At 35.2% G+C, this 25,637-nt stretch overlaps 1 protein-coding gene across 5 annotated transcripts in view; it reads right to left on the bottom strand.

The window, feature by feature from the left end:
- Positions 1-25,637, bottom strand: part of CSMD1 (CUB and Sushi multiple domains 1) — a 1,084,078-nt gene that overhangs the window by 60,372 nt on the left and 998,069 nt on the right. For all 5 annotated transcript variants that reach the window (XM_032681799.1, XM_032681800.1, XM_032681801.1 and 2 more), the window contains 4 exons: positions 23,266-23,454; positions 18,718-18,903; positions 5,243-5,437; positions 1,517-1,690 (listed from right to left, as the gene is read on the bottom strand). In XM_032681799.1, coding sequence (XP_032537690.1) covers positions 1,517-1,690; positions 5,243-5,437; positions 18,718-18,903; positions 23,266-23,454 — 744 coding nt within the window. The remainder of the gene's footprint in view (positions 1-1,516; positions 1,691-5,242; positions 5,438-18,717; positions 18,904-23,265; positions 23,455-25,637) is intronic.

Genomic DNA, 25,637 nt, shown 5'->3' with positions numbered 1-25,637 from the left:
AAATGCAGGATGTTGTCACTAGTACTCCGTTAAAACTCATGTTTATCTTACGATATCTGCTATTCTTAATAACCTTCTAATATGAAATTTATGATACTTGGAAATTGTTTTTTTGAAGACATGGTTGAGTTGGTATGTGGTCCCATCACACCTGGTTATTGTGATGCAGATGTTCTCCTTCTAATAGATTATTCTACCAGGAGAGTGTTGCTGTGTTTTAAAATGCAGCTCTGGTTTGCGATGTTTTGCTCTGGAGAACTGTAACCATTTCTTTCAGCTTTGCATCTTGGTGAGAGCATGAACTCAAAGCTCAATAAATGCAAATACCCTTTATGATAGTTCTATGAAGTATCTTTGCTTAGATAGTTAATATAAACCAGCATAGACTTACTAGTTGTGTCTATAGGGTAATGAACATCAGCAAACTGATAGGCCAAAGGTCTATCTGAGCACAGAAACACTGTGACACTATTAATGTTGGGAAAGTTAAAAATGGAATCAGGTGCCTAAGAATTCTAACTAATATCATTTGATATTAGTTCTTTAGGTATACGTAAAACTTCTTTCTCACTTTATTTTTACTTGGTTCATGCAATGACAACATCAGGGTTTCATGGATGGCATGAAGGTTTAAAGAAATGATGCTCAGATTTTTTTTCCCCTGTTTTGATTTGAATTAATTTCTTGAGAAAAGACAAACTGTTATGTTTAAAATGTAGTAGACAGGCATATTTTCTGCTAAAATGATGTGGTGAGGCAGCAGAGAAGAAAGGTGCTTTTTATCAGAGGTGGAACTCTGGAGAAGAAAGAGGACATTCCTCTTTTCCTGAGAGCAACTGAGTACATTTAGCTATAAGGTAAGAAGAAAATCTGCAAAACGAGGGCAGACAAAGCAAATAACAGATTCCAGAAATAAATACACTGTCCACAAGCAAGAATAAACCCACTACTGATCCTCAAATGTTACTCAAAAAGTAAACCTTTTTCTTATGTCTATATTAGGAGTGTAAAACAATGAGTAGATCTGAAGAGAGAAAGGGTAGGGATGAGAATTAAAGTCCAAAATGCATAAATCCTAGGGTTTGAAAGAGTGTTGATTTTGCTTCACTTATCTCTTGTCTGCTTTCCTTGACTGAATGCTCAATATGGTGAACACTCATTTGCAGTTGGAATGTATCAGGAATGCTCCTGAACTGAAGCTTATCTTCCAACTTAGTTTCATAATATATACTGTTCCACAAAGAAAAGTGCTGTGAATGTGGATAATAACTGGAGTCACTTAAAAGCCCAACTGGTTTGAAAAGCATTGCAACAATATAAAATATAATTTAATTTCTAATAAAAAGATATATGCTAGTAGAATAGCACAAAATCATATGCAGTACACAGTATTTCCATATTTAAGATACCTTTATTTTTCACTGATTTAAAAAAGTTGTTGCTTGATAAGTGTTAGTCCTTGATACTGTTTCTTTAAGACAAAACAAAACAAGGGACAAAAATTTGATTTTGTTACCTAGGCATTGCGTTTCTGTACCACTCCAGAGACCATTTGCCAAGCATTCTCTCACATGAGAACCAACTAATGTGTATCCTGTGTTACAAGTGAATATTGCAGTAGCTCCATACACTGTTAAGGTTCCAATCTTGTTTCCATTTGGTGGAGATGGAAGACCACCACAGGAGATAACTAGGAAAGAAACAATCAACAGAACAAACTGAAATATGAAAATGTTTTTCATAATTTTTTTTAGACTGGAAGATAATATACTGCCGCATGTTTTCTTAAAAAGTAAATGTAATAAGAAAAATATAAGAATATAAGAATAAATAAAAAAATAAGAATAAATTCCATTATACCACAGAAAGGACTTAAAATTATGCTCAATTTGGCAATACATGTTCTAAATCTGAAAATTCATTGAAATACCTTCATATCTTGACAGCAGCTTAAACCTAATCCTTCAGTATTTTCAATCGGTATTTCCAATGCTGAAACAAGGGAATCACATGAATTCCCAGGAAAGTTGTGGTTATGTTCCATGTGTGCATACTCATGGCTACTTCTCAAATATATTTTCCCTGGCCATTTTAAGTCTTGTGTCTATTTAAAAATGTTATATATCTTTTTAACTTGTAGAACTCTGAATTGCTATGAACTGTCTTTTTTCCTTTTTCCCACTACTATTCATAAGCATATAACATATATGTCAGTCTACTTGCTAAAATGATATATCTTCTGGTTTTGTTGAAGGCTAGACTTGACCCACTATCACACAAACATTCTGTGGCATAAGCTGTAACACACAGCTATCACACAGCACATGAAAAATTACCTTTTAGGAATGTATCAAACTCTAATCTAATTAAAACCATTCTGTCATTTCTTCTGTTTCTAGAAAAATATATCAATATTTTAATTCAAGATACAGACCAATGTCTTCAAAAGATTGAACTCTATTCTATTATATGTTAGCGTGAGTCATGGTTTTACTTTCAAAAGCATGTTAATCACAACTAAACTTCCTATCTGAAACCTAAAGGGCCCGTTATTCTATATTTTAAAAGGTTCACTGTAGGAAACAACATGGAATTGGGTAGAAGTTGGATAAAATCAAGTACAAGCCACAGTGTAGTTAATTCAGTCATAATCAGAATACATGTGATCACAGTTTCTTGTGCACAGAAGGTGTCCAGAGATGAGTAAGGCTATTTTTGACTATGATAGAGGCACAATAATGTAATCTGTGGATTAGCCTAACTTTATAATTTCTAATGCTAATGCTGAATATTAATTGCACTTCTACATGTGTTCAAAAAAAATTAACTCTATTCCTAAAATGCAATGGAATTAACTGTTCTAAGCATATTACAAATGCTTTATTCATTTTAATGACAGAGATTCCAGTTTAAAATAGTTAAATACATAAATAATGAGCTACCTCATGACGTGTTAGGCATCTGTTCATCATATTTGTAAAAAAATAAATTTACTAATTAGGTCTCTCTTAATCTAGAATGCCCTCTAATTTGAAGCTTTGCAACACCTTTAGAGACACTATTGACAAGTTGATATTGATAAATATGATCTAAATGCCTTATCATCAGTGTTTCAATTAGCTTTTCTACTGCTTCAGAAATATAAACAGCTAGAATCTATATTTATATAATCTATCCTTAGCATGTGAATGACATAGAGAAAGTAAACAGTAGACTCCTCAAAATACTTTAGTGCGTTTCTGGTTCTTAATGATTATATCCAAAGGAAATATTACTGAACATTTCTAGGGGGATGATGTTTGCCATAATTTAATCCTAAGAAGTCCTCTAGCAGAGGGCAAAATAACGTACCTTTCTTATAAATGAACTAATGTATCTTTAGTCAGAAACTCCTTGTGTTTCTCTATTTAATACTTTGCTTTTCGTTAACTGCATCCCATGTGGGTCATCCCATTTTCAATTTACATAAAACTCCTGTAAGGTAAGCAAGAACTAGCTTTTCAAAGACTTCTCAGCAGCTGAACAGTAGCTGCATATTAGGCAGTAAATACAAAATTAGATTTTTTTAGTATGTGTGCACACCAGAAATAGGGAACAATTCCAGTTAACTGAATAAAAAACTCAGTTTTAAATTTAAAAATGAAATTGATATAACTATTACTGTTTTTAAGACATACAGAAGAGTTATCTCATTTTTCCAAATGAATATTTTTAAAGAGAAGTTTTCCCCGTACAAAATTAATAGAATAAAACAGAACTAACATAATTCCATAATCCATCACCATTTAGATAAGATCAAAATTACTACCTTCTTGTGTATATTGTATTGATTACTCTTACAGGTCACTCTTTCAGCCTTGTTCTAAAAACATCTTAAATATGTTTTTTCTTTTCTAGAAAATAAGTATTGGTTTACATTATTTTTAGTTTAATAACGTACATCCTTCTTTGTTCTCTGTTCTTCTTTTCCCATACTGCCATCACTCTCTAATACTGTAAATTCCATGTCTTAGGTTTGCAGTCACATACTTCCCAGTACTGGTGAGAGTTTGTGTCAATTTATAGTTGAATAACCCTTGGAAGTGATTCAGCACTCTCTGAGATGACTTTGTGTGTTCTGTCCACTCTCCAGTTCCTGATGAAGAAGGTTGAGAGTCTCTCCCAAGATCTCTTTAGTATCTACAGGATAACTTACTGCAATTTTTCTCATATGACATTAGGAGCTTATTCTCTTCTGGTTGCCCTAGTACATCATGTTATTTATTTGGAATATGAAAACCTGTCTGCTGTTTATGTTTATTCTATTCTAGCTATCATAGAATCACATAAAATACTTTTGGTACCATTTATCATGTCTGTAGACTTAACAGAGTTTGACAGAGCAGAATTATTCTGTTTTCTTTTCTTAAAAAATACCAGAAGGTATAATTTAGTTAGTTGTTCACCTGATACTGAGAATTCTTTCCTACTTTGCTGCCAATATTTCACTGAAATCACCTACTACTCTGAAAAAAATTATTGTCTAAATTTTATTTTAAGTTCCGCCTAGTATGCTAGGTCTGTCAGTTGGTTACTTTCCTTCAGATGCTGGGGTATTTGTGCTGTCCTGGCACTGAAAGGGCCTGTAAGTACTATTATAACATAGGAAAATTTTCTGCTTTAAAGGCTGCAGTATCAGTTGATGCACCAAGTATCCTCTCAAAACAACGAAACGAACTTTTGGAGAGATTTATTAAGAATTTGACACTGTAACCCTCAACAACTGTATGATCTGACTGAGAATGTTAAGCTTCTCTAAAACTTTAAACATCCAAAGTCAGGGTTGAAGTAATTTACGGTATTTTTTATGAACATATTATAAAACTCATATGCATGTTTTTCCAAAAGCATAGTTTTAATGCTTCACCCAAGAGGCCAAAGCAATATCATCACCTAATCTAACTCTAATCTGGAATCTTCTAAAGTAATAACATTAACTCTTTGTATTTTCTAAATATTTATGTACCATCCAGTTGAATAAATACAGATTGATCTCTTGATGCTACTTCATTGACTCTTGTATGAAACATATTGTACTTAACACCTAAGAGTTGGAATAAATTAATTTCCAGTTAATGAAAATTTCACATTTGCTTACTTACAGGAATGTGATAGCAAAATAGTTTATTAAAAACTTTATTTATAAAACAAAATCTGTGTATTAAAAAGCATAGGATATTCTGTAAACAAGTATATTCCTTACCCTTACAACTTGGCCTTTCATTGCCTACGCTCCAGGTTCCGTTACTCCTGCACTGTATGAGTCTTTGACCCAATAAAAAATATCCAGGACTGCAGCTGAGCATGACTTGAGATCCATACTCATTCAGTGACCCAGAAATCAGTCTCCAGACAACATGTTCTGAGAGCAGAGTCTGTATGCTGGGGCAAGTTACAGCTGTGAAGAAAGGACATGTACATATTAGCATTCTGCCCCTAAATTTCTTCTTGGGTATATTTCCTGACTTACCGGCAGATGTTTCACAATATAAGACTTAAAATACCATAATCATTTTGGAAATACAAGTTCCAAGGAAAATAATTAACATCATACAGTGTGTGCAACAAATTGAACAGGAGTTTCTAGCATATTTTCATTTAGTGAGTAACAGTGGAACAACAATATACAGGCAAGCTCTCTAACGTAATTTATTTAAAAATTTCAAAGATAAAACAGACCACAGACTACAGTGGATGTAAAAGGGAAAACAAATATTGCTATGCAATTTTTGCAAAGCTCTAAGAACTTCTTAAAACAGGTTGCGATAAAAGCTATTAGTACATATTGAAATGTTAATTACTATATAACAGCATACTGGGAGTATACAGGAGAATTACTTCATTCAAGTTTAGAAGACTTAAAAAAATTAGATAATATTTAGAGAGACTTTTAGAGTGATTACATTTCTGTTGCTTTTAGTATTTCAGACTTTGTAAGAGAATGTAGTTACTACCAGTAGGCAAAAACTGTAGTTTATGTTCTTCATAAGGCTTAATATAGCTACCAACTGTACACAGCATTATAAAGCATTTTTCAGTTTCAATTTGATGCTCTGTAATTCAAAATAAAGTACAGAGAATGTTTAAAATATTTACAATATTGACATGAATTCTATCTTAATGTGACATTGTCTCTGTAAAGATTAGACTAGTTTTATGAAAATATTCATGACTATTTTATTTTGTTATTCAGAATTTCCCTGCTATAGAAAAAGTCTGGGTGAATTAGTAACTGTTTATGTCACTAAGTGACATTCACAAAGTGAATGCTTTAGAAAAAACTATTACCCCAGAAATACTTGAGAAAAGCTATACTTTCCAAGGAAAATCAATCAAAAAACCCAAACCAAACCAAAACACAAAAACTCATCAAAAAATCATGTAGCAGAAATTTAGTTTTCTTAAATGTTGCTTAGTGTAAGACAAAAGCATTAGGAACAAGTGTGTAAAAACCCCAAGTGAGGAAATAAAGAGTCTGGTTCTCAACTATGCTATAATAAATTTATACCAAGAAAGGACTAATAAAACTGACCAAAAAAAATTAAATAATTGCATATTCTGTAGACTTCACACTAACTGAGAGGTATAAAGTGATTTTATCACAAGAGACTAATTGAGGCAATTGCTGAAATAAAGGGAAAGTGATAGAAGCAAAATTCCTGTAAAAATTTAGATTTCCACCACTTTTCAGAGTAGCTCTGCTAATGCTAGAATTATACATCTACCTTTTCCAATAGTCATCCTACCCATGGCAAATTCTGGCATCTAGGAAACACAGGGCTGAACACAGCATATCTATGAAGCTATATAAGAATTTATGAAGGAGAAATCATCTGAAGAACTTTCAAATGACAGATTATAATGTTATATTGAGTTGAAATTTTAGAATATTTTCTTAGATTTTTTTTCATTATATCTTAGGAAGGATTGCCAGCATACAATCACTTTGAAAGTTAGTAGTTCTTCACTTTGGTCTTACAACAATATTCTGTCTACTTAAGAGCAGTATCCCAGGTTAATGGAGAATTTCTTACTTCCTAATTTAATTTTTTTTGTATTGGTACCAAATTGTGTCTCATAGCTATGGAAAGATTATAAACTATCAACCAAGAAACATTTTTTTCTTATTTGTTGTTAAATAATATATGTATATTGAAGAACTCCACTTAACACTTTGTAGTGAAAATCATATAGTTCTTTCAGAACAAAAAAATATTCTAGATAGGAGCTTAATGCCCCTCAAATTTAACGTTTTTATCACTCTTCCTTTCAAGCACTAGTTTTATTGGTTCTTTCAAAGATGAAAACAAGCCTCTTATTTAGTCTAATAGCAAAAGTTTTAGTCTTAACCATAGGATATATCTTAAGACACTTAGAGATGAGAGATTCAGCTGTTTCAGAACACATAAATAAGCCACATAAATGTTTCCTCCACATTCTGAGGTCGATATGCAATTTATTCTCTCTTTATCTATAAATACACTTAGATTTGCAAGCATACTTTACAAACAACTATCAGATTCTGATATATGATTTTAGAATTTCTAATTGAAGATGTTGCTGAGTACAGAATTTACTTCCAGGCTGTTGATGTAATCAACTAAAACTTGCTTGAAAACTTTTAATTTTACAGGAACTGATTTTGATTTATTATATTCCTCATAGTTCAAAAAACCAAAAAAAATTACTATTAACAGATGCCTGATTTTGTCCACATGGTTTTTCAATGAGTGCATCAATTTGCCTCTCATTGTCTGTCTCTTGCAAATTATAGTCTGGGTATTATTTAAATTCTCATTTACATAAATGAAACTCTATAAGGGATTATCTCAACTTTTCACAGATGTGAAGATGTTCTCTTATTTCTCTATGCATTTTTATACAAAAATGTATGCATAATATTGATTTACATAAAATACAGGTCAGAAAACATAATTATCATTTGAAATTATGATTAATATTACCTATTTTAATTACATGACAATCTATATACTGGTAATTCTGAAAAGATTCAAAAGCAAGGAATTCATAATGAGATATAACTACCATAAAACAAGAGTCGTTGTAAAGCCCAGATAAGTAGATCCATCAGGTCAATACATGGCTGTGAGGCTGGGGTAAGCGGAAAAATTTTGGGGTTTGACCATGGGATGATGTATTCATCATCTGGTCTACTGACACCTGATGGGAGGTGTCTTTCTCAGAGGGGAAAAAGAGTTCTAACACAGGAATTGATGTGGTTCATTGATAGAGCTTAAAGTAGCTTGGAAGGGGGAAAGAAACAAAACCAGGCTCAAGGGTAACAAACGATGGGATGGTGTGCCAAAACTTGAGGAAATGGGATCTGATAGGATCACTCAATCTGTCTCAAGAGGTGTTGGCTACAATGTACCACACCTGGAATGTTTCTACAATAATCAGTGCAGCAGGAGGAACAAATAAGAGGAGCTTGAAGCTTTGGCACAGTCCCAGAGATTAAACATCATTGGCATAAGTGAAACCTGGTGGGATGAGGCCTGTGACAGGAGTGCCCTGTTGGAGGGTTACAGGCTCTACAGGTTATCCCTCTCTGCAGGTTACAGGTATAGGCTGAGCAGAAGAGGTAGAGGGGTGGTACTGTATGTAATAGAAGGGTTAGAATGTATGGAGCTCATAGCTGGCAATGGCACAGTTGAAAGCCTCTAGGTGAGAATCAAGGGGCAAACAAATAAAGTGGATGTCACTCTGAGAGTCTATTATAGACCTCTCAGCCAGGATGAAGACATTGACAAATTATTCTTTGAGGAAAAAAGGGACACTTCCAAGTCAACTGCTCATGTCCTTATGGGGGGCTTCAACTTGCCAGAAATTAACTGGAAGCATCTTACAGCTGGTACAGTCCAGGCCAGAAGTTTCCTTAAAAACTGGCTGACAACCTTATAGAACAGGTTCAAAGGGATCCAACACAGAAAGATACCCTTCTTGATCTGCTGCTTGTCAACATGGTGGATCTTGTGAGTGAAGTGGAGATTGTGGCTCTCTTGGCCACAGTGACACAAAATGATCAAATTTAAAATCTCTGTTGACAGGAGGAAAAGTACCAGTGAAACTTCAACTCTGGACATGAGGAGAGCAGACTTCAGGCTACTTGGGAAATCAATAATTAAAGTCCCCTAGGAAAATGTTTTTGCAGGTGCTAGGGTCCATCAGTGCTGGTCACTTTTTAAACATCATCTTCTAAGAGCACAGGAGTGTTGCAAGTCAAGCAGATTAAGCAGATGAACCCAGGTTGGCTGAATTGGGATATTGTCTTAAAAACAAGATAAAAAAGCAAGGTGTATGCCCAGTGGGTAAAGTCAGGTGACATGTGAAGAATTTAGAGATGCAGCAATTTAGAGTTGCTGCTTCAACTGGAGTTGAAGCTGGCAAGAAATGTGGGGGACAATAAAAGGAGTTTTTTTCAAATATATTAATGGCAAAAGAAGTGTAAAAATAACATTGGCCCGTAAAGGATGAGAATGGTCACCTTACAAACAGGGACAGAGACAAGGCAGAGGTGTTTAATGCTTTCTTTTCTTCCATCTTCAACATGGATGATGAACCAAGGGGATCTCAACCCTGAGCTGGAGGACCATGACTGTGAGAATGGGGTCTCCCAGTTGACCCTGAAATTGGCCGGATCTGCTGCTCCAGCTGGATCCCTACAAGCCTATGGGGTCTGACAGGATTTATCCCAGAATCCTCTAAGAGCTAGTTGATATCATCACGAAGCTCCTCTCAAGGATTTTTAAGCAGTCTTGGGAATCTGGAGAGGTCTCAGCTGGCTGAAAGCTCATGAATGTTGTCCTGTTTCTCAAGAAGGGCAAGAAGGAAGACCCAAGAAACTACAGGCCTGTCACTCTTATTTCAGTGCCCAATAAAATCATGGAGAAGATTATTCTGAAAAGTACTGAAAAACACCTGGAGGACAATGCAGCAATTGGTCATAGTCAGCACACCTTCACGAGAGGAAAATGCTTATTCAACCTGATTTTCTTTCATGATGAGGTAACCCAATTAGTTGATTAGGGGAAGCCAGTGGATGCAATCTTTTTGGATTTCAGTGAAGCTTTTGATACTGTCTCTCACAGAATCCTTCTGGACAAAATGTCCAGCACACAGCTGGATAAACACATCATGCGGGGGTGAATAATTGGCTCACTAGTCAAGCACAGAGTTGTAGTGAATGGGTTGACATCAGACTTGTGACCTGTCACTAGTGGGTTCCACTGGGTTCCATCCTCAGCCCAGTTCTCTTCAAGGTTTTCATTAATGAGTTGAATGCAGGACTTGAAGGAATACTAAGTAAGTTTGCCAATGATACTAAATTGTGAGAAGCTGTCAAGTCCCTCATGATCAGGGAGGCCCTCAGAGAGACCTCAACAAATTAGAGAGATGGGCAATCACCAATTGTATGAAGCTTAGCAAGGGAAAGTGACGGATTCTGCACCTGGAACAGTGCAGCCCTGGTTGTGTTCATAGGTTGAGGAAAAAGAGGTTGGAGAGCAGCGTTTCAGAAAGGGACCTGTCAGTCCTGGTCAATGGCAAGTTAAATATGAGTCAGCAGTGCCCTGGCAGCCAGGAGGGCCAACCGTGTCCTGCATCAGGCAAAGAATCACCATCCAGTTGAGGGAGGGGATTGTCCCACTCTGCTCAGAACTGATGCAGCCTCACTTTGAATATTGTGCAGTTTTGGGCACCACTTAAACAGTGTCCAAAGAAGGGTCATAAGGATGGTGAAGGGTCTGGAGGGAAGCTGTATGATGTGGGGCTGAGGTCACTTGGTTTGCTCAGCCTGAGGAGACTGAGGGGAGACTTAAGGGCAGATTTCAACATTCTCATGAGGGGAAGCGGAGAGGCTTCACCCTCATTACCAGTGACAGAACTCGAAGAAATGGCATGAAGCTGATTTGGGGGAATTTATATTGGACATCAGGAAAAAGATTTTCACCCAAAGGGTAGTTGAGCACTGGAACCCAGGGAAGTGGTCACAGAACCGAGCCTGTCTGAGTTCGAGGAGCATCTGGACAGTGCTCTCAGGTACATGGTGTGATTGATTTTTGGGGTGTCCTGCTCAGAGTCAGGAGTTGGACTCAATGATCCTGATGGGTCCCTTCCAACTCAGCATAATCTATGATTCTATATTTTCTACTGAAAACATGAGAAAAATGTTCACTAAGCAAAATGTCTACTACATGATCAGTGGCAATGACTAAATGAATATAACAAGGTCTTTGCAACTCCAATAACTAAAATCTAACAAGAATTTGTGCAGTGATAAGCTCAGATTTTAGTTTTAAGTCTTCATTATGATTAAGTTTTTGTAATTTCATTATTCTTTTTACTTTCTCTTCTTGTCAACAAACACATTGCACTATCAATATTTTGTAAGAATCTGAAAACCAAAAGACTGACTCTTCTCTTTTACTGAGCTATCCTGTCTGCAAGCTTTTGCTTGTCTTTCTTTAGTGTTGTGTGAGCAAAAAAAAAAGAGATCTCATTCTCTTCAAAAATATCTTGAATATTGTGACTCTGAATGTAATTATTCTTTTCAAAGAAAAAAAACCAAGTGCAATGTATATAATGGAAAAAATATCGCAATTACAGAAACTTGCTATTATTATTTTCAAGTACGACAGCACGTGATAATTGATTGCCATTCTTCGGCTGGTAGTTAACAACCACAGAGAAACAGAAAGGGCATTTTGGTATTACTATATGGTCAACTTAATGCAATAAAGTGAATTATATTTTTCAAATATACCCATTTGACTAAATTCACTATTAGCTTAAAAAGAAGCAAGATTAAGGTGAAGTTATGCATTACATTTGAGAGACTAGTGTGGCTTAAATTCACAGCATTAGTAAAATGAGAAGACAGTAGCAAACCAAGTAATCCTATATACCACAGAATTCAAGAACAAAGACCTAAGAACAAAATAGGATCACTTGAGCAAGTTGATAGTTTCAGTATGCTAATAGAGACCACAGAGCAAAAAAATTAAGTGGTTCTTGTTGGTCAACATATTTAAACAGGAAAGGCTTCAAAACCTCAAAATAGATAAACTAAAGGATCATGTGGTATTCAGAATCAGTCTGTCAACCCAGTCAGCTATGTCAAGCCAATCTGTTATCAGTATAATGTATCTGGACTAATTAAAAATGGCTAAACTAATTACCAGTTTTACTACAATTCATTGAATAAGTACTCCATGTTACATACCAAACCTTGAAAAAATACTCCAAAAAATAATTACTGACCGTAGAGTCTATTATTGGGCATGGTGTTCTGAATGTCTTAGCAAATAAAAAACACCAGCACAATGTTTGTGGTGGTGAATTTTGGCTTGTTTATATTAGCAAATTCCTTTTTGCATTTATACTACAACTGATGTTTTATTCCCAAACTACTTATGATTCATAGTTCTATAACTAGAGATTGTACAGACAAATTGAAAATTATAAAAAAGGCTTACAAAATTTAGCAATTGATTCCTAGAAAAAATTCAGTGTCTCAACCATCACTGTTACAGCTCAGCACATCATACCTTCCAAAAAAATCTACAGTGAAATCTGCAATATGCAGATTATACAAAGGTACCGTTAGCTGTTCTTTAAAATATTTGATATTAGATGAAGTAGCATAAACTAATGAAGGACACAATTCAAATCTTTGAATGAGTATATTAAAGGAATAGTACAAAAGAGCAATGAAGTTATGCAGTTATAGGGACCACCTTAGCAAATTAAAATGTTAGAAGAATTAATTAACCATAAACTCAATTTCCTAGGTTATCCAGCCACATACTTAAATGAAAAGGAAAGCAATAAGAACAAAGGCCAACAAGTCATCCTATTTCAGCAGTATTTTTCTTGGTAAACATATACTGGTCGAGACTCAGCACCAACATGCATGGAGAATAGCCTATATTGGTACATTTTATATGTACTTATATAGAAATATAATATAAAGTAGTATATTTTCATATTCTTAGCTTAAAAATTATGGTACTTAGCTTTAGAGAACTGGGAGTTTACCTTGGCATAATCAGAAAAAAAATATGACATCATGATCTTGCAATAAGTGAACACATTCAGTCTTCTGATCTTGTGAAGAAAAACGTGGAAGTAAATCATAACATTTGCTGTCATTATTTTTTCACCCTCTGTCACAATATTTGAAATCAGGTCCCTAGATCTGGTCAAAAAGCACAGATAGTGGACAGAACTGGAAGTTCTGCTTTGCATTATCTAGATCCTACTTTAATGTTGTTTTCTGCACATCTTAAAGCAGCCTTAGGCCTCCAAGTATCCTGTGGAACAAAAAAGGTTGTACTAGCACTAATCTGAAGTGTTCGGGTATTTGTAAATCATTTTACTGCAGGTCTAGCAAAACTATAAAACTGGGCATTAATCATAATTATAATATTCTTAAGAATTTGAATTAGACATTTTGTAGCATGTAAAAATGCCTGTATTAAAAAAGATATTTCCTGCTGGCCTAGAGAACATTTCCTTTTGTGTTGCTTTGTCATGTATAAAGTAATGCTTGACTTGTAAAATAGTTATGTGCTAATGTTCACCCTAGTCTTTCTAAAAGTGTCATACATATTTAAACTCTCCCTAGTGCAAACACTGGGACTGTATCACATCTCAAACTAGCAGAATTTTCTAATACTGGAATGTACAAAGCTAACTCATTCCTGAGGTTTGTTTTCATGGAACATGAATTTTGGAACAAGGGATTACAAATTTTCTAAGAGCGTTGAAGGTTACATACTAAATAAAGAAAAAAGTTCTCTTTTGCTTCAGAACAGGCCTAGTATGACCTCCTTCATTGATTAAGTTCTCATATCATTTTTTCTGTAGTTTCTTCCTATCACATAATTAATTTTTTACTACTGACACAGTGTGGCACAATTCATACTTTCTAATTCATTCAACTCCTAAGAATAGTATAGAAGAACTGTTTCTTTATAATATTCAGCGAAAAAATAAGCAACACATTCAAGCTATGAACAGACATCAACTAAGAGGTTCTTGAGACAACCCAAGACTTAGATCAGTATTTCTATTTCATGACAAAAAAAAGTGTCAAGTGTCCACAAAATCAAAACCCCAAGGAAATAAATTTAGTGACTCTCAAAAAGATAACTATTCTTGTCTACCACTTTAGCATATGAAATGTAGGTAGCCAAAGTCACAAGGATGTTCAGAAAAAAATGTATACTACTTCTGTTTTCATTTCTATCATTTTAGAAAGTTTGTGCCCAAAGAGGAAAAAAAAAAATCTGTACAAGGTGAAAATGGAAAATCACTGCTAGAACACTGAAAAATCTAGATTTCTGAATCAGAGGAATTCCATAGCAGAAGGATAAAGATATACACGAGAAAAAAACCCACATGGTGAAAAATATTTAAAAACATAAATGGAGAATGTAAAAACCAAAGAAGTGTGTGGGATTAATTCCACCAAAAGATTGATTCAACCAACACCTTTAGATGACATTGTTTCATTACAAAATAGTTACAGATACTATTCCAGTTTCTCTATTCAGTAAATGATTTAGATATTCAAGTGCTGCTTTGGCTTGAATTTAGTGAACAACACTTCTAAATTTTGCATTAACAGCTAAGTTCTTTTCTGTTTCCGTTTTTCAGTCTCTGCTTTGGAAGATCTTATTGTTCTGCACTTCATGACATATATTCTGAAGAAAGTAAAAAACTAAGTAATAGGAATAATAATTTTCACTGATTAGTCACAAACAAAATTGAATAATCATGTTATAAGGATGTAATTTTATATAATAATAGCAAGAGATTATATCATCCAAAGGAAAGGAATGAAATTTCATTTGCGTTCTTTTCCCTTTTTGACTTGTCACTGTAAGAATGAGCATCTGTATTTCTATTGTAGCAGACAAAATTGAAATCATATATGATGAAATGGAATAGAAAAAAGTCTGAAAAGATTGTAATCTTTTTTTTTTTTAATCTTAGAAATGTTGAATCTTATGACTTTTCACAAGTGTACTTTACAGGCATATAAAAATGCTGATGATGGGTAAAACAGTGTTTCTCAGGTAACTATAGTTACAACTCAAACCCTTAAATTTCTATTCATGCCTATACATTCTTTCCTTTCTTCTTGAGCATTATCCAAATTATATTAATTGGGGTAAAAGGTATTAAAGGTAGTTTATGTGGCATACAGTTAAGAGAGAATCATGGAAGAACTGGTGCTTATGTGTAGTTTGAGACCAAAGTTGTTTGATTTATTCGGATTTCTTGGATATAACTACATCTTTTGAATGGGATGTTTTTTGTAACTGTATATCACACTCCTCTCACCAGAAGTAATGTACTAATTTACAAATTTCAGTAGAAATTTTTTGCACAGATAGTGTCCTGTATCCATATGTAAAGTTACTACTATATGGTCACTCTCTAATGAGTGTATTAGCATGATTTAAAGCTCTAGGGCTCCCAACTGAAGAAGGACATGGACCTGTTGGACTGAGTCCAGAGGAGGGCCATGAAGATGATCAGCAGTCTGGAGCTCCTCTCCTATGAACACAGGCTGAGAGTGTTGAGACTGTTCAGCTTGGAGAAGAGAAGGCTCCTGGGAGACCTTAGAGCACCTTCCAGTACCTAAAGGAGGCCTACAAGAGAGTTGGAGAGGGACTTTTCACAAGGGCATTAGTGACAGGACAAGGGGGAATGGCTTTAGACTGAAAGAAGGTAAGTTTAAATTAGAAATTAGAAAGAAATTCTTCATTACAAGGGTGGTGAGGTACAGAAACAGGTTTCCCAGAGAAGTTGTGGATGCCCCATCCCTGGAAATGTTTGAGACAAGACTGGATTGGGCTTTGAGCAGCCTGGTATAGGGAGGGTGTTCCTGTCCACGGCAAGGGGGCTGGAACTAGGTGATATTTGTGGTTCCTTCTAACCTGAACAATTATATGATTCTACAATTCTATGAAATAACAACACAAATATAAGTCTGTTCCCTTCATCATGTGCTACGGAAATCTATGCAGAATAACGTAGCAAACCAAAATTTGGATTCCAGAAAAAGAAACTGCTGGACCTCAGCAGAAAGCCTTAGCTGGGGAGAAAGCCTGCATTTGAGGACCAGACAGGATGTCACCTGTTTGGAATGTCCTGCCAAGATACAGAGACACTGTACTGTGATGTTATCAAGCCTCTGCATAAAATCCATTATTGTTTTCTCCCTCCCTGTGTATCCTATGTATTCTGTAAACTTGAATATCTCTCCCCCATGTAAATCTCCAAAAATGTAATCCTAAAATAAGTGGGTTTTCCCTGTGATGTAATTCCTAAGAACGCAAAAAGTGTAATTTGGGTTTTCCCCTTACCTCATCCCCTGAAACCCCATACTTATAATAAGTTCAACCATCCATTGAATATGTAAACTCTAGACCCTTAAAATATCAGTGTGTAGGTCCAATAAACTATTCCAGATTCTGTCTCCAACTGGAATTGTGTTAGTTTCTTTGACTCCCACAGAATAACTGAAGCAAGATGACTATTTGTCATTCACTTAAGCTTTCTTAACAGATATCTGTTGATTGGTATTTCTTGTAATTAAATTCAGTAGTTTAATGTTCATAATCCATCTGTGTCTTGCTGTGTGACCATCACAAATCTTATTTTTCATGCTTCAAATCTGACGTAAATGCTTTTAATGAAAAGAAAGGAGTTTCAAACATCTGCCTCAGGCATTATGTTCTCAGAGATACTTTGCAAAACAAAATGCACTGATTTCAACCTTCATTTTAATAGACATGGGAATAAAATGAACTTATTAATTTACCATTTACCTTTTTGTGCTGTGTTTGTTTCTCATCAAGTTAGGGATGTTTCTATTTCTGGAGACTAAATATATTTATGCTTACAGCAGCAATAGTGAAAAAACAGGTTTTTATGCAGATTGTGTAAGCTTTTCTGCACTTCACAAGTAAGAAATCTTGGGTAAAGAATGCATGCTTCCAAACAGCAATCCATTTTGAAAATATTGACCTTAAATTGTCATGTAGATCACTAGCACTTTAATTCAGCACTTCTGAATTTGGAAGTAATGGGATTCTTTTTCAAACTGAATAAATTTTTAGAAAAGGAAAGGAGAAGAGAAAGAAGAGACAAAAGTGTTATATATGTTTTGTTAGGATATTATAAATATTAAACAAATCTTTTTAATGTTGAAAGTTGTGGTAATTTTAATAAGTTTTTTTACAGGGTAGTCATTGTCTGGTAAAGTTTGATCTTTTCAAATAATACAAGGTTTTTGGTATGGGTTTTTGTTTGTTTTTTTTTTTTTGTTTGGTTGTTGGTTTTTTTTGCACTGTAGATATAGTGGTATTAATTCAGTATGTTTAATCCCCAGTTAATTTATCTGGCCTCTTCCCTCAAAAGAGTCTGTTGACATTTTTGCTGATTAATCATTCAAGTTATGTGCTTTGTATCTTGTCAAATTTTCTGAGAGAATGAAGCTCAGTTCAATACAGTGGAGCACTGCCTTCCCTCCACACATGGCTCTGATCTCAGAGCATGCCTGTGTGATCACAGCTGGTTTCAAATAATCCTCCTTATGTACTCTGTGGAACCGCTGTGTACAGTTTTAGGCACTACCCTTCAAGAAAGGTGTAGATCAACTGGAGATTCTCCATAGGACAATAATGAGAATCCCTGGTCTAAAAAATATGAAGGAAGAGTGAGAATGAATCACAACAAGACAGATCTCTACAGAAGAAGTGACTGAGTGTATTGGATTCAGGAGTCATGGTGTTGGCAGGGACGGGGGGAGGAGCTCCGGGGGTGGCCTCTGTGAGGAAAGGCTGGATGCATTCGGTTCCAAAGGACCCACTATAAGACACAGCTGAGCCCATCAGCCGTGATGGTGGCACCTCTGGGAAATTGTGTTTAGGAAAGGGTAAAATTCCATGCAGGTAGAGAAAGAAGGAAAAAAAGAGTCAGAGCAGCGGAGGGAACATCAAGGTCACAGGAGAAGGAGATGTTCCAGACACTAGAGCTGGTGTTCTGCTGCAGCTCACTCTCAAAAAATTTACATGTAGTATTATAGTAATTATTAATTTTGAGATTATGTCCTAGTCAGTATTTCAAGTCACATTGAAGTCAAGATCAGTTAATTATTACTTTGATGCAGGACAGAGACAGGCAGCGGCAGCCCAACACAAATGAGAGGCCGTGTCATATGGTAGAGGAGTCTGTACTACATTAGCTAGTTCTGACAGAAGGCAAAAATGTAGACTGAAGGATTCTTATCTGGCTTAATTATCTACACTAATGATATTTTAAGAAATAATTTTTGCTTTTATTACTTTAGAAGTGATATCAGAAAAAAATTACAATTGTGAAAATGGAGAAGGGCACATAATAAGAAAATATACAGGAAATTGAGTTGTCTAACAATTTTAATTCAGATTTTTGTAAGAAGATAAACAAGGATTTTTTCATTAAACAAATTTACAGGCCTCTTCTACTTTATTACATTCTAAATGATACATTCCTGAATGGCCACTGCATGATATATGTATACATAAAACAAAAACATCACCAGTAAAGATTTTCTTGGGAAAGATCAAGGGAAATATTATTGCGAAATATATGCCCACTTACATTTGCAAACAGGTGGCCTCCCTCTGTTACTCCATAATCCATCTTCTTGACACACTGCTGTTGCTTGTTGACTTGATTCTAGCTTGAAGCCCTCATTACATTCATATATCAATCTACTGCCCAAAGTGAATTCATTACCTATAACCGAACCATTCCCAGGGGAGTCAGGAATACCACAAGATACAGCTGAAAAGAAAGGAAAGAAAAATATAAAGAATTGGAATTATATCATATATATCTTTAAAATATCATCCCACCACTGAAAGAAGAAACATGGATTAGTAATTTTGACATATCCCATTCATAACAACTGAAATTAATTTTCCGTCATATTTACAACATTCCAATAAATGGAATAGTATTTAAAACATGGATAAAAACTTAGAAGTGCATATAATATAGACAAAAATTTTATAAATAATTATTTAGTTTAATCCAGTCACTGTAGAGAGAGAATTTTCAACATAGGCTAAGGACAATCATTTGTTTGCTAGGGAAAAAAATCAAGGAAGTGTTCAAAGCAATTTGGTCCAAGAAGGGAAGAACTGGACAATTCTTAAATGCTTTCCAATAGTCTGCTTCCATTCTCTCAGAGTTTCTTGCAATCCTGCACTACTACAAACAAAAATTCATATTTGTTTGTTCCATACATATAAAACAATGTTATTTAATAATTGAATTTAATTTTTTTTGTCTGCTGAGAAAAGAACCTGAATAAATGACTAGATAGGAAAGAGTTCCACTTAAGGGTATTATTCACATGTTTTATCACTTATTGACATACTTGACTAATTCAGTTCAGTATGCCAAATATCATGTGAATCCAAACTTACTAATTTTCCATATCATGAAGGAAATTATTTGCTGAATAATCTTCACTTCTGAATTTAACTCTAGATGTTTTTTCACACTCACAAAATTTAATTTGCTATCAACTTAGTGAAGTCTGAGTAGCATCTAGTGTGTTTTTTTAGGCTTATTTATTATTTATTTATTTAACCAGAGTTCATTTAACAGTATCTCATAATATACATTTTAGGGTAGAGTGTAATTATAAAATTATCTATTTCAGTCACTTTTAGGAAAGGTCTCCAAGTCAAGATTGTCTTCTGCCATCTGACCTCTCAGATCCCTTGCTTTTGATAATGAAAAAAGACAACTCTCCAGTATATATACTTTTTAAAATTTATTTTAATGCTATGCTTTATTTGAAAGTAGTTATTTATGTACAGAGATTAACTGGAGGAATGTTCCACAATAAGCTGCTTCCTTAGTAACACAACTTCTTGGCATTTTTTGCATCTTAACCAGAAACACTTTTGTCTTATCAAAATTGAGTATATCTCCATTAATGGGTAGCAGCTGAGCCTCCTGTCACTGGAAGGAATAGTAGAGGGGCAGAGAAGGTAGAGACAGGTGATAAGGAAAGGGTTCTTGAGGCCCACACTTATTGCTCTTATTCGTGTTAGAGAAAGTGGAGAAGAGGAAGAATGAAAGCAAGTTCCACAGCTTCTGGAAGAAAGTCTTTGTATTAGAAGTCTTTTCCCACTCAGGGACCAGAGCAGGAGGGATATCTTTTCAAGGCTCTGGTGTACTCAAAACAGTCAGTATAGCTGCATGTGGTTAAATGCTCTATCCCCCCAAAGACCAGTTTAATCCTCTGCATACAACTAGAACCCACTCTGACCTTCTGTCATGTAAGCAGAATTTTTTACTTGCAAAAAGTTCATTTGCTTGCTGAATTGACAGAAAGTTAAATGGTCACTCTGACTACATCATAAAAATGACATTCGTTGCATTCTCTATTTCAAGTCATAGTTACTGAAAGGCTTCAGTGTCCCCAGAGCCTTGCACTATGTCCCCCCATCCTAAGAAGCCTTACAATTATCTTCTGTCTTGTGTCAGTGTGTCTGAACGCTTGATGTAGTATGCATTCGGGTTAAGATTCAACTTCTTGTCAACATTTTCAGGTCTCCTTTCTGATATCAAAACAATAATCTCTGTGTTAAGTGTTCATACATTTAATTGTATAAAAACAAAATTCAAAACTATGATTCTATCCACCCATTTCATGTATGTGTCCATCTGTACACACAGGTGGACCTTAGTCTATTTCCCTCTAAACACTCCAAACATGAATTAACTTCAAATAGCTTAGCAGAACAAGAAGATTTTATTATGTCATTTAAAAACCAAACAACCCTCTCAACTCAGGTCTATTTAGTTCATTTTAGAAGCAAATGATTCTGTTAGCATTTGCTGTTCACCTTTGGCAATAACCTTTCTAGAGACTCATCAAAAAGTTCAAGACTGAGTAGCTCTTACCTGCAAGTTATTTTAAGGAATAAAACATGTTCAATGCCCAGTCACACCCACGTGGGCCTCTCAGTTATGTCAGGTTTGATGTGATGCCCAGTATTCTAAAGAACCTCAAAATCTATACTTACCTACCACAGTTCAGTACTTCCATTCTCAGTGTGTATCTCAGTGTTCTACTGTCTCTTTTCTTTCCTCAGTTGTTGCTGAATCTTGTTCTGCTACATTGTCAGGCTACTCTCACTGCTGCTTTAGCTACAGAAAAGCAGTTTGGTACTGTTCCTTTCACTCTTATCTCTTTATTTGTTGTTTGTTTCTCTCCTGAAACTGGGATTGGAAAAAAATATTCCTGCTGCTATTAATTTATTGAGGCTGATAATGGCTTTTAGAACAGCAGTGTCCAAACAAAACATACCAGCAAGGACAGTTTCACTAACCAGCAAGTACTTTGACATTTAAAGTAAAGTTAGCTGAAGTAAACTGACTGAAATGGCATGTTATCTTTGGACGGTGGAAATATTGTCACTACTGTGTTACAGCCAAGCTCCCAGCTTCCCATATGACTGTAAAACAATAAAAAATGGTGTGAGAAAATCTTCTGACTTAAGGAACTGTCAAAATACTTCTTAGGTCAATGATTAGATGAAACCGACAGGTTGCAGCTGGGAGATGGGCATTCAGAGTGTGAAAAATATAAGTCAAACTTAATTGTGTCTATTATCTTGCACAGCAGAAAAATATAGTTCTTCCAATGCAAGCAGAAAAGCTTTTTATGACCTGGAAAATGAGATGCAGTTTTAATTGCTCTTTCATGCTCTACATGTCATACTTGCATTTATTCCTTATCAAAACCTGTGAATTTAAAGTTTACGGTAAGCCTTTAAAATATCTATGTACCTATATCCCTTTAAAGAAGGCAAATTCACTGCATACAGAAATGAAGCTGGAGACTGCATACAGTCAGACATTGAGTTTATTTCCATGCACTGGAAAATCCCGAAAGTCAATCCTCAAGCTTTTATTGTTCGGTGACCTGTTTCTGGCATTGAACATAGTGCTGAGAAAAGCATTTAACTACCCTAAAATTAAAGATAGAGAAGTCCCTAAAAGCAGGATTCAAAATGAAAAACATGCTGAGTGGCTTATGTGCATGATATCCAACCAGAAACACTGGAGAGAGCCATGCCAATTCTCAGACTTGGATACACACAGAAACAAAGACAGTGAGAACAGGGTTGTGGGTGTAAAAAGCCATGTTCTGAGCCATTATCTACTCTGTTCTCCTATCGCAAGTCAAAATTATACTCGATCAATGTTCATCTAATTTGTTTTTGAAAGACCTCCAATAACAAAAGTTCTACATTCTCCACAGGCAATCTCTTTCAGTATTTCACTAGCTGCTCCGAGAAAAGAAGAAAAAAAAATAAAGAAAAACTTAATATCCTACTAAAATAAGCTTAGCTGTAATTCCTTTATCTAGAAAGAACATAAATCAATTATTTCATTCCTCTTTTGAACTACTTTTAGCATATTAAAAGACTGTTACTAGGTTTCCCCTTAAACCTCTGGGCTTTTTTAGTCCAGAGTAATATATTTATCTTATTGGTTTATATTTTTTTCTCACTCTCAAGCGCACGCAGGATCACTCTCGAAGAGAAAAGACAATGTAGAAAGAATCGTATCCTGCTGAATACACCACCTCAGGAGTCTCTCTGCTGTGCCTTTTGCAATCGGATATGTCTATCTCGTACTGGCCACATAAGCCACCAGTGTGCCTGTAGCAAATGTGGATAGAGCCTTCCTAAATCTTCGTTCGTGAAGCCCAGCCATGATGATGATCCCCATGTAGAGTTTTGTTTTGCCTATGTGACTTCTCCTAGCTCTTAGTGATTTTCGTGGGTGTCTAAATTCCAGCCAGGGTCAACCCATGACAGTAATATAACAATATCATGAGCTGTGGACTGTTTGTAGATATTATAGATACATATTTTACTAAAGAAAAAAGTTCTGAAAACATATTTTTCATTTGGTCTGTATTTGACTGCATGAATAGTTCTTAATGCTTCAACGCTGCACACATTCAATACATAAGTCAATATGCACTTGGATCAACTCACAATACCAGTGCGTCTTTCAACATACAGCATATTGACAATGCTGTATCCTTGTTTTGTGAAATATTCTGTGCAATGAAATTATAGAAGCATACTCAACAAGGAAGCATTATCTCACCTTGGCAGATTGGTACAGGAGAATCCCACTGATACATGCCATTCTGGTGACGCCTACATGTTGCATTATTGTGACCAATCATTCTATACCCGGGTTTGCAGTAATAGTGAACTTTACTTCCAGCGGGACCACCTGTTTTATTTACAATTCCACCATTCTTCAAGGTAGGGTTTAAGCTGCAATAAGGAGCTAAACACCAAAAAAGAGACATTATTAAAAACACATAAAATGCACTTAATGTGCAAAAATCACATTATTTATGACATATACAACCTTTGAATACCACTGAAATTGATACTGAAACCTTTGGAATCTTCAGTAAAGATTCAGTCTACTTATGCAGAAGCATTATGAAGCTCAAAAACATAATTTATAATCACAAACCAGTTTATGTTATTGCACATGAGGAAGCTACAATCAAGAAACACAGATTGTTCAGTGAGTTTCCTCAAACTTCGTAAACAATCTATTTCACATTTGATAACTTTCTAAATACAAAAATGTTCTTTGAGCTTCACAATATAAAAAACCAAACAGCTTTATTAAAAAAATCCAGTGCACTTAGACATCTAAGTCAAAATGTAAAGATTTTGTCAAATATGTTAAAAAATTACATGATAAATAACAATACACTGATTCATCAGAGGCATTTTTTCATATTAAAATGCAGTTAATTTTTTGGCACATGTTTCCTCAAAAATATCACTTGGCAATTGTATTATTTTTTATTAAAATAATGTAACTTAACTCAGTGTAACTTCTTAAATGCTGAACTTATACTATATCTGAGGTAAGATAGAATGCATTTGTTTAAATCTAAGTTTTGAAATAAAAGTAAACTATGCTAAACTTTAATCGCTACTCTACTAGTATTTTTTACAGAGAGGTTTCCATGACCAGTATAGTCCTCAAGAACTCGTTCTCAAGGACCAGGAATCAGAATGGGAACGATTTCAGAAGTGGAAAGAGATGTACAGCAACTGAGGGGACTTACAATATGGACTTTACAGTTATTATGTATATACACATTGTATGTTTCCCCAGAATTTGTATCTCCCGGGCATGCTCAGGCTTGTCCTCTTCCCTGCTTCCCTGCTTCCCTACTTCCCTCTCTGATTGGCTGGAGAAGCTGCAGAGAGGAGACAGCCACCATTCGCCCTTTCCTTCCCTGGCTCCTCCCACATTCCTCACCCTTTTTGCCTGTGTCCCTATCCCGATTTGTTCCCCCGTTTGTCTGTCTCATGCTCCACCCCATGTTCTGGCCCTTTCCCCATCTGAACTGATAAAAAATCCCGTGCACACCTCAATAGAGTCTCTGAACCCCATAATATGCATTTTGTGATATAAATCATACATGTTTTGCTAACCTCTCTTTAAAAGAGTTATTTAACATAGATTAGATCCACCTTCCATTCTTATAAAAATGTATGATAATGACATTTTAAAGTTGTGGTAGGGGACTGGTAGTATGTCAGAAACCAGCAATAAGGTTACAGGCAAGCAGTGCCTGTAGTCCTCATCCGCGTAAAAGCCCTACTAAAACTTAGCAAAGGCAGCATAATACTTATAGAAAAGGCTGATACTCAAAAGATTTTATTATGTCTAAGCTATAGATAGCATGAAAAGAAGAAACACATTTGAAGCAAATTTTGAAGATGGATTTATTTTACAACTCTGAAAAATACACTTGTTGATACAGTGAAGGAATATTGACAAGACTCCATACAATGCATTCTCAACCTATAGTTTAGTAATTTTTAATCTGTTATTTAAACTGAACTCCCTCTGGAGCCCAGGATGAAGCACACATAACATCTTCTAGTGTGAGGAACTGACATATTAACAGAAGAACCACACATAAGACAATAAATAAATGTCTGAAAACCTGAAGTGTAAACAAATGCTTGAAGAATGTCAGACTGAAAACTACAGCCACTGTTATCCGAGTGAAAATTCTGAGTTAAGAAGAAATCCTTACAGTGAGGTCATAAAATATTGCAGCCTTGTGTCAAGGACCACTGGGATAAAATGTTGGTTTTCTCCCAGCCAGTTGTAGAGAGGGGAGTCTGCCCTGGAACGTCATGAGATTTAGCTGAAATAGGTGTAATGACAGATGAATGCTCTCATCTAGGAATGGCAATGTTTTACCACAGAATTTGACAAACTTCTATGACCATTCCAGAGACCCAAGTAGCTTTACAGTTATAGATTTAATTTACTTTTCCAAATGACGTAGCATCCACATTCCTTTAAGGCCTCTTAGATACCAATATATTTTGCAAGGCAACATACATTTTCAGCTCACTTATAATCAAAATATCCATTTGCAACTTGCAACTGAATACCAGCAGGGTAATAACTGCCTAGCTAAA

The sequence above is a fragment of the Chiroxiphia lanceolata genome, chromosome 3, assembly GCF_009829145.1.
Source record: "Chiroxiphia lanceolata isolate bChiLan1 chromosome 3, bChiLan1.pri, whole genome shotgun sequence".
NCBI lineage: Eukaryota > Metazoa > Chordata > Aves > Passeriformes > Pipridae > Chiroxiphia > Chiroxiphia lanceolata.
This window is presented reverse-complemented; position numbering and strand designations above follow the sequence as displayed.